The sequence below is a fragment of the Temnothorax curvispinosus genome, unplaced genomic scaffold (genome assembly GCF_003070985.1).
Source record: "Temnothorax curvispinosus isolate PA1 unplaced genomic scaffold, ASM307098v1 QBEX01012432.1, whole genome shotgun sequence".
Classification (NCBI taxonomy): domain Eukaryota; kingdom Metazoa; phylum Arthropoda; class Insecta; order Hymenoptera; family Formicidae; genus Temnothorax; species Temnothorax curvispinosus.
Window position 1 is genome coordinate 7,756 of NW_020222212.1, and position 10,463 is coordinate 18,218.

Here is a 10,463-nt window from a genome sequence, read left to right on the forward strand (position 1 = left end):
AAAGGTCTGTGTGAAGGGGCCACTATGGCCGACAATTTCGACTTCGACCCCCTGTGTAGACCTCTTCGCTCTTCAGCTTCATTTTGACTATCTACGACTATCGACACGTGTCTAGCTTAGACTGGCTTACGAGCTATTTATTGTCGTTATTATTTTACATGATTACCTTCGCGAATACAGATGTGTGATCGTGTATTTTATTAGTGTCTGTGAGCGGCTCTTTTTGCAATTTATCGCAATGTACATTTATCGTTATGTTCTCTCTTCCTCTTTTTCGCTCTCTCTTTCTTTATTTTTAGTTACATATAATTTTATAAAACGTCGCCAAAGCAACGTAGCGTGATTAATGATTAATAATTAAACATGGAGCGAGGTTGTGCGAGTTCTTGCCGATCAGATTGCCCATAGTCTACAGATCCTGATCGAAAATGAAAGTGATTTTATGATAGGTCTACTATCTAGTGAAAATATGTAAGTATTTTATAGCTTATAAAAATTAGTGTTGGGATAATCGTTTTAATTCTTCTCGTGTCTCGTGTCATTAGATGGTTGGAAAATAAAATATTTAAAAATTTTTGCAATGTCAGTATTGTATAAAATATTACAGAGTATTAACAGTACTGTATGATCGCATTCTGATTCGTAATCATAAAAAGATCTTTATTTTACATTTATATCGTGCATGCGTACGTGTTCAACTGCGTTTTAAAAATATTTTTTCACATATACATTATATGCAACCAAGGCAGATATTTAGTCCAAATAATTCGACCATTTTGTAGTTAACAAATGAAAAAAAATGGCTTTATAATTTGAATATAATATAATTATAATTATTAATAATAATTTTTTAACAATAAAATAATATAGTTGAGACATCACTATACGAAAATATTCGACTTGAGTTTAGTTAAAAATTGAGCGAAAGAGAGAAAATATTTTACAGATTCCTACAATATACATATGATATGTTTGACAGATTTTGATATGAATAGATCTTAAAAGAGTGCCAGTAAAGGAAAAGCCTGTCACAGAGTCTGAGCAAGAATATATAACATTCGTACGATCTTCCGTAATTTCTATGAAATACTGTTATGCTTTTGAAGAAAAATATAGCTATAGATATACGTTACGCAAGAGAAGATACTCTCGATAGATGAGAAGAAAAAGAAAGTAGAACGGAAAAGAGGCGAAATAAACACGGGCACTCGATGCGTTTGCGTTGGTTTCTTTTTTTCAATAAAATTTATTTAAGAATCTAAATAAATTAAAATACATGGCAACTGGGTACAGATACGTTTGAGCTATATTTTTGTTCAAAAACAAAAATGTCCCGTTTTGTATTTCTCACGAAAGATCTTATCAACGGTAATTAATCGATAATAATAATAATAATAATTAATCATGATTATGACAGGTTGATTGGTTTGGCTCTTCTCTTGTGCGAGCTAAATCGTGTTCATAACGACTTTATATCACGCCTTATGAAGCTTAATTTATTTCGTTCGCTCGATCTACATTCCACTTCACCGCGTATATATAAGTACAGAAAGTCTGCCCGAATGATCGGTGGCAAAGGTAGCGCAGGAAGAGGAGCGCCTTGAAGATCTGAGAAGGTCCAGAATGATTCGACGATGTACCAAAACCAGTCGATGCCATCGAAAGATCGTCTTTTCTCCAGCAATGCAGCATTATGAAAGAAAAGCACTGCATAACGCATTTGTGAAAGTGCATCCGTAAATGTCATATGCATTGTTATATGTCATAACAAGGATATATTTCACATTAAGCGTACGTTGTAATATTTTTCGCAATGCGCACGTCTTGGCACATGTAAATGCTTTTCAATTCTTGCTGATAATGTATATGCATATCTCATAATTGTGAAAACATAAAGCGTGTAATCTGGGACAATAATTGTAGAGAAAGAGACCTCTTAATTCTTCCTTTTTGATCCATATTTTTACTGCCCAATGCTTTTCTCAATGCCGCAATAATATTTGAGACAATCCATTTCGTAGTTGCAATTTGTAACCGTGTCAAGACACGGATAATAAAAGACATAAAAATTATTAATATACAATTCAAGAATGTCCTAAAATGTCTTAAATGAAAAATCCTTCATTATTCTTAAATTAAAAGATCGTTCGAACGATCATTGTAATAAAATGATTAACAAATTATTTATTGAAAGTAATGCAAATGTTATAGTGTCTCTTATAGTGTTACTTCTTATAATGTACGCTTTCGGTTTTGGGCACGGATCGTTCACGCTATTTTCCTATGATTACTATAAAAATATTTTATAGAACTATAAACTATTTTATAGTTCAATAAAATATTTTATAGAAAATCCGAAATAATTACAATGACTTGTAATAAAAATGAGATGTGATTTGCATATAATAGCATATAAATTATGCTTAATATAAACTACGACTGTGTGAATGGATTAATAATATCCATCTCAATATTAAAATCAAGAGAGTCCTATAAATGGCACTTAAATGGCATACATAATCAAATTCTAGCCGTAAAAAAACTCTTGAAGAATTGTAAAATAAATACATGCCGATAACTTTATTAAGTGGGGTATCTTCACGGCTTTCTTACTTTCTCTGAGATAGTAATAGTTCTGTTCAAAATGAGAGTATTTTAAACAACGCAATGTCATAAGAAACATCCATTATTATTTATACGTTCCTTGGAGCTTTTTTTTTAATGCATAAAATATATATATTTTGTATTATATATATTTTATTTTATTTTTAGTTTTAGAAAAGCAAATCTCGTATGAAATAACATTTACGGTTTTCATTGTCTTTGTTTTCCTAATCAAATTATTAGAAAAAAAGCTGAAAGTATCGAAAAATGATTTTCTTATCACATCGCGATGCAGTTAAAAATGGTGTTCTCGCGAGCGTGAACGAACCGCTAGCATCTTCAATTCACATTCTGAACGCTCGTAAATAATAGTCTCTATATACAATATTGCCAACGTCTAATGATCAACATAAAGGCGACATGATCCGTATGCCATATTGGCCAAGAGTTAAATTCTGCTAAAATCGGTTTTCTCTTAAGACCAAGAGATTCTTAATCAAGATTTGCCGATTCTGTTAATTTACATAATCGAAAAGTATATTTAAATATATCTGATCGATTCGGAAATATGCTGCCTTTATTTTCATCCCTAGCCAATGACTCTGTTTTTCGCCAACTCGAGTTCTCTTCCTAGCTATTGCGCATTATAACGTAAACGTGTCGGTAGTGTATACACAGAAGTGGGCAATTTAACATGAGTCAGCAGCGAAGTTCGATCCTTAATAAAATCTTGATCGTACTACACATTATATATCTCGAAAGAGGAACCATATTCCTTTGTTTTTTTCTTTTCGCTATTTATAAAAATAATTTGAAGCCGCCTTGAGGGGGTAGATGCCTCTTAAAACTACTTGCCCTATGCTTGGGTGAACGCATATGGAACTTCTTCCCTTATTAATTGCATATTGAAGAACTGCGAAAAAAATTATGGGTATTTCTGTGTCGCTCTTGCTACAGTACCAAGACACGTGTCCTTAAATGAATAGATATAAATACTTTTAAGTAATCCCAAATTATAAGAAAAAAAATTTATACGAATAATAATTAATAATATAAATATTAAATAATAAACAAGATATTTTTAAAAAATATGATTGGAAATGTCTCTTATCTACTCTCCTTTTCTTTCTTCTATTAATGTAACACACCACATAATATCCACAATTTTTTGCACATTCCCACAACTTATAAGAGCAGAGAAAAATCCTGTATGGTTATGTAAGTCATGTTCATAATTCATTGTTTCTTATCGATTTTAAGATGTATCTACCCCTTAACACAGAATGATACCGCCACTGAGCCGCTGCTACTGCGGCTGTGGTGGATTGTGCTGAAGGGAAGGTTGTGGACCCTAAAACAAAGATGTACATTTTATTTATACATCCCAAGGTAATCTTGCTCGTGCGAATTTAACTTTGACAGAATCTTACAGGTAATGCGGGGAAGGGCGGTTGGGAGTGCGCGTGTGGATGAGAATGCGGATGTGCTATGTGCGCTGCAAGGTGGCCTGGTAACTTCGGACCATCTTCGGCTTTTTCTTCTTCTCTTCTTTTTAAACACGCAGCTTTTGGATTAAGGTTCCGTTCTAAACAAAGAAAAGGATAGATGAAAAATACAAATATTTATACAAGTTAATACGATGCAACCGATGATCAAGAAGCGTGTCGGTACACGTACCTCTGACTTGTTGTTCGAGTGTCATTATAACTTCAACAGCCATGTTGAGAATACCGAGCTTCGTTTGAGGTTTGTCCGTCTTTAGATGTGTCATACACATTCTACCGAGTTCCTTTAGAGCCTCATTGATATCCCTGATACGTATCCTATGATGAAAAATAAAATTTAAGCATGCTAATTATCTTTATTAAAAATGAAAGAATATCTTTTTTTAAGTCTCAATGTCAAAGAACGGAATAACCTTAACTACATGTAATAATTTTGTGATAACGTTATTTGTAATAAAATTTGTCTATTAATATTTACTTACATACTCATCGCATTAAGCAATATTCTTTTTGTATATGTTTACAGTGAAAGAAGTTAATGTAGCAGAGCCAATTACGAGAAATGTAATTCTACCACAATATCATATATATTTTGTGATTCTTAATTAATACAAATACAATTGTGTATACGTATGTGATAGGAATAAAGTTTTCATGCATATATATATATATATATATATACACCAGAACATGCCGATTTCGTGAAATAATGTATGTGGGGAAAACATGTCATTTATCTTCATCGTCATCGAGAAATATTTTTAGTATATTCATGTTACACTGTCATGTCACATATACATAGAATACGGGCCGCCGTTTACTACTGACCAGAATTGTCATATCACTGTGGATCAAATATAATCTATATCTTTTTTTCTTTTTACGTCCGCTGCGTATATCATTGATCTTACCTTTCCCTAGCGTTATTTGCTTGCCGCCTCTCTTTCTCCCTTTGTGCCTTCATGTCGGGATCATCATCCTCGTCCTCGGCGCTCGAACAACAGTTGCGCAATAACAATACGCGATTAATCACCTGGCTTACGTCACAACTTACTCTAGCCTATATCGCTTAAATTATCTAACGACAATCGAATTACTAACGTGAGAGACACGCGCGCGACACAGTCGCAAATTGCAAGAAAATTGCTTTTGACTTGCTGGAGTCTAATCACCTAATTGTTGTTCGAGCGGATTTCGTACACATACATACGTTTCTTATTACGATAGACAAGCGATATGATAATGAACACACGCAGGTGGTTTCGTAATTTTGAAATCATGGATAATAAGTAGGTTACGAATTTAAAGGCCCGTATTCTTTGCACAGAACAAACAGTCGACGGCGAATAATCACGTCAAAGGACAGTGATCTTTCGGATCGAAAAATGCAGATCTTCTATTTTGACGCTGCTACCTAGAAAATTAGAGAATGCAGATGACATCTATACAATTGTCAATAAAAATCCTTTTCCAGAACAACTATAATAATTTAGAAGGATTTAAAAAAATAATCACTAAAATAATAAGAAAGTAAAACAGTACACAAATAATTAAAAATACATAATTAACATCAAAATAGATATCTGATTAGGTGTCCTATTGAAAGATCGATATTGATCGATTTTGATTTTAAGAATGTATGACAATTCCTTAAAAATGTATGTAACACGTGTATTATGCCAACACAGTTTATCAGTTTACAAATAATACGACATGTTCTTTCACTTTTACAAAGGTAGTAAAAGAATGCGCTTGTGGGAGTAAAAAGAGAAAAAGTCTATACAACTGAGCAATTTGATGCAACGTTCAGTGATGCAGAAATAAGTGCGAAATGTTCTAAAAACGAAGTGGCATGCCTAGGGACCGAATCGCAGCTGAATTAAAATGAGACTGATTTGTAGGTACGCAAGAGAGAGCTGTTAAAATTCCATTCTTGTCTCATCTCATTTCTGTCCTTAACCAGAAACATTTTAATTTTCACGCCTGAATACGGGCCTTATACAGTGCAACGGATGTGAGGAGCTTTTCGGATTGCGGGACATTTGTACTTATCTTGTAACGAAGTCGTAAACATGCCGCGCGTTTCCCCCGAATTACATTTCGTGAATTAATCGTCTCCACGCTTTATTGCTCGTTCACAGCACCTCGTTTTTTTTTGTTTTTTTTTTTTTTTTTTTGCATGCATACGACTAGGTGGCAGGAACTTTCCCCGGGAAAATGTACAGCGGAATTTTTTTTTGTTTTTCGTATGTTACGCTCGGCGACGCGGACATACATACGCGTATCGTCCGCACCGTAAAGCGGGGAGCACACACTTCTGCATAACGCATAATGCGTAAGCATAAGAAAATTGATTGGTCCATACACATGTGCATAAGAAAATAGACCAATCAATTTTCTTATGCTTACGCATTATGCGTTATGCAGAAGTGTGTGCTCCCCGGTTAAGCGCGTACATGTATATACATCATCGGGATTGTGGGAGCGAGAACGGGACAGGAGGGTCTGTTTGTATCAAGATGCAACGAAGTGCGTACTGCGTGTGTTCACTAACCTTTCACGCACGTTGTTGGCCTGGCGACGTTCTTTCTCGCGCACCGCTTTGGTGCCAGGATCGTCGCAGTCTTCGTCGGCGCTCGAACAACAGTTGTTCAAAGACACAGCAAGTTAGTTCGGGAATAAATTTTCGAAGGTCGGAAATTAAATTCTAATTCGCTCGATTTTCAAGGGGATTCTCAAGTTAATGCAGCGATATGATTTATCTTTATTTTTTTCAACGTCCACGAGACTCGGGGCGAAACACAACAGACGTTGGACACGCGGCGTGTCGACTGCAGCTCCTCTTTATTTTTATCATCGTTTTTATCACTTGACACGTCTAATCTATCGAGGAATTTATTTGGGGGTCTCTTGAATTGTCTCTTGAAAATTCTGTTTCAGATACTTACTATCTGCGCGATCGCTTCGTTCCCTTTCCTTGCGACGTCGAGTTGACTGTAGCAGCCCCGATTACCCCGGCCGCCGCGAGCTCGCTGCTCGATGGCTTCGTCTCGCCGCCGCTGCTGTCGGGTGGATCTTTCCTCTTTTCTAATGCAGGGATGTATTCTGTTCATTATTAATACTGCCGCGTAAAATGTTCACGAAAATCGCATTGTTACATATAATTCGCAAAGCAGAAGAAACCAGATGAAATTCATGTCAATTCGAAACGTGTGCTTTTCATTTCTTCGTAATTCCGAAAGCGAAACGTATTTCAAGAGGGTTTAAAAAAAAAACAGACCATGACAGTAGCCTCATTCGAGCATTGTCGACAGATTATCTAATGCAACCGCGGAAAAATGTCACGGGCTTATCCGGAAACGGAGAAAGAATAAACGCGACCGACCTTCGCCGAAGACGGCGATCGCGATCTTCGATTATCCCGGAGCTTTAAGCAAGAAGGCTTAGTCACGAAACCGTTAAAAGCGTCCAATTAGGAGCAGCTGGAGAAGCGCGCTTTACTGGATTTTGCTCAACCCTGATTCAACCGATCGCCTTAAACTTTTTCTCTCTCTCTTTCGCCTGACGATTCGCAAGAGTATTAGGCTCATGTATCCCGCGAATGTGTCTGTTTAAAAATGAACTCGTGAAACAATCGCGGCGGATAAATCAGATGCACGATTATGTGTGCGAAAGTGCGATCGCTTTTAAATCGCGCTTCGTGACGCATCGCAACCTGGACTGCGAAACGAAACGTTCACGGTGGAAATATTTGCGTAATCAAACGTATTTCCTTAAAGGATTCGGGCTATTTAGTTCTCAATACGCTGCTTTTCACGGAAGTTACCCCAGACGAGATTTCACGAATTTCCATTCATTCCTATGCACGTAAACAGTTTCCAAACCCGCAAGAATGTTCTGCATTCCTTCGACCAGCTAACGTAGGATCTCCTAATCCGTAGTAAAAGGATACCAAATGTTCTCCGTCGGCATAATGACTCCAAGAGCGCGGGAGGCCGAAAGGGACGGACGCAACGAGGCGGAAAGAGAAACGAAGAGCGAGAGATAACCGAACGTACTCGCGGGAATAATGCAGGCACGATCGCCGGACAGCAAAGACTTCGCGTGATTTATCTAATATTTCCTTATTCGGCCGCGAGTCCGTTGTGTGGAACACCTGGGAGCTCCTTCCCTTTTCCCTCTCCTTCGCGGGAATTCATGGGAAAAGTGACTGCTCGATGATGCGACGATGCGAGAATAGAACGTGATCGAAAGGACGCGCCGTAATCATGATTCTTATCGCGGTATTCTTCTTATTAAAAAAAATCATCGGACATTTTTAACGCGAAAATAGTTATAGGCCGAGGAAAGACCATCATCAAGTCATCAAAAGCTTGTTATGGGAATCACCGCCGTAATCGCGAGCTGGTTTCTCCTACGTTGCAAATTATATCGCGATTCATCATACGCCACTTCGGGGTCAACTTACTGGCATTCGTCACAGGTAACCTTTCGATCTTGATGGAACCGTCCGTGTCGGGCGTAGGCGTAAGACCGGGGTAGGAACCCTGAGGTTGCGTCACCGTTACCGCAGAATGTGGACTCGTCTGGAAGAGATAGTATTATAGCGTATCGCGGAATAAAAGGGATTCCTCGTAATTGTAATTGCCCTGGTATTTCTTATTCGCCGCTGATTGGCGAGGCTTCTTACCAAATGATCCAGTTGCGGTGGTGAGGTGTGCGAGTATATCCCGCCGTGTGGACCGACCGGGCCAAGATGAAGGGCCACTTGACTTTCGGCGTGATTCCTCAGTACGTTTATGGCATCGTCTAACCGCTCCTCCATCCGTGTCCCCTGTACCAACAGAATACCGAAAATGCGACTCGATTACGCACCGATAGTTCAAGATTGTCCTGCTGCCTTATTACATATTATTCAAGGGATACTGTAAGGGAAGACGTATCACTGACGTTTTTATTTTTTCTTAGATTTTTACGATTTATTCCAGAAAAGTTTTACAAGGAAAATATAATATTCAAAGTCAATATTGAATTCTCTTATTGCGCTTCTCTAAGTGCTCCATGGAAAGATAGTTCTGTTGACCGAAGAAGTAGATCTCGGAAGAAAGATAGTATTACAAGAGTATTATATAAAAAAAGGATCCGACCGATTATTTTTAATTAAAGGGTTTAATACGGTTTAATGCCGAATGATTTATCGAAACGCGTTTTTGTTAATAGAAAAGTACAAGCTACGATTATACATTGTGCACAATATAAAGACCTCATCACAATATATAATCATAATTAATTGAAAGCGTAATAATCAGCAAAAAGTGCAATGAACATGTTGTGGCATTTGTCTCGTAGCGTAAACATGCGTAAGAAACGTGGAAAAGAAGGGAGCAAATGAGAAGAGGGGAGGGGGGGTAAAAAAAACTGAAATTCGGCGGTCCTCACCTCGGCGTGGTCGCGAAGGAAGCCGATGGCATCGTCTAGCCTCTGCTGTTCAGGCGCCGGCTTCACACACAACACCAACGCAACAACAAAACCAAAAAAAAAAAGAGAGAAACAACCAAGTCAACACAACGTTCACAACAAACAGGGCGGAATGAATAAAAGTGTGTGTGTCAAATGAACGGGAGAGAACGATAAACTTAATAATCTTTTACGCAAATGGGGGGGGGGGGGGGGGGAGGATATAAATAAGTAGCCGCTCGTAATGTAAGGGAAGCACACAAACGGTGATTTCTCGGTGCAAACGCGATCATGCACTTTGTGCAATTTCAATGCTGCGTGATTATGTGCGAATAGCGACCGTAATATCTCGTAATAAAAAATTAATCTTTGACACACAAAAATAAGTCTTTGACAGTGCGAACGACGACCTTCCTTTACTTCCGCTTGTATACCGTTCCTCCATTGCTCGTAACAATCCTCCCCCCCCCCCCCCCCAAAAAAAAAATAAGAACTGGAGTGTATGAAGTTAGTCCCCCTTTTTTTGAAATTCATATTTTTGAAAGTTGTTCCAGGTTGTTCTGACTTTGTACTACATTGTTCCAAAACGATATTCCTTAATTCTCAACAGTTTTTTAATAAAATAAAAAAAACAATTTTTTTGGCTGACCCCCCTTTTTTCGAAAATTGAAATGTTTTTTATCACTACAGATTGTTCTAGTTGTTCCAAACATTGTTCCAAAGTATTAGTTCGATTGGTTAAAAACTTTAAGTTATTGAAAAAAAAAAAATTTTTTTAAATAACAGTTTTTGGCTATTTATTCGTAAACAAAATGACTTACAAAACTGTCGATCTAGAACATATTTCTAACCGCGTAGAACAACTCAGAACAAAATTTTTAAGACTAGAACAAGAAC

The 10,463-nt window shown here is 37.3% G+C and overlaps 1 protein-coding gene across 14 annotated transcripts in view; it reads right to left on the bottom strand.

Moving 5' to 3' along the window:
- Positions 1 to 3,660: 3,660 nt before the first annotated feature.
- LOC112462435 (transcription factor 12) overlaps positions 3,661 to 10,463 on the bottom strand; it is a 70,768-nt gene continuing 63,965 nt past the window's right edge. For 3 of the 14 annotated variants that reach the window (XM_025028211.1, XM_025028200.1, XM_025028205.1), the window contains exons 6-13: positions 9,549 to 9,608; positions 8,800 to 8,952; positions 8,578 to 8,695; positions 7,058 to 7,214; positions 6,664 to 6,753; positions 4,282 to 4,427; positions 4,035 to 4,189; positions 3,661 to 3,955 (exon numbers count right to left, since the gene is read on the bottom strand). In XM_025028211.1, the coding sequence (XP_024883979.1) occupies positions 3,911 to 3,955; positions 4,035 to 4,189; positions 4,282 to 4,427; positions 6,664 to 6,753; positions 7,058 to 7,214; positions 8,578 to 8,695; positions 8,800 to 8,952; positions 9,549 to 9,608 (924 nt within the window). In that variant the 3' untranslated portion in view covers positions 3,661 to 3,910. Of the gene's footprint in view, positions 3,956 to 4,034; positions 4,190 to 4,281; positions 4,428 to 5,020; positions 5,111 to 6,663; positions 6,754 to 7,057; positions 7,215 to 8,577; positions 8,696 to 8,799; positions 8,953 to 9,548; positions 9,609 to 10,463 lie in introns of all 14 variants that reach the window. The other 11 variants (XM_025028212.1, XM_025028209.1, XM_025028214.1 and 8 more) reach the window with 10 other exon arrangements.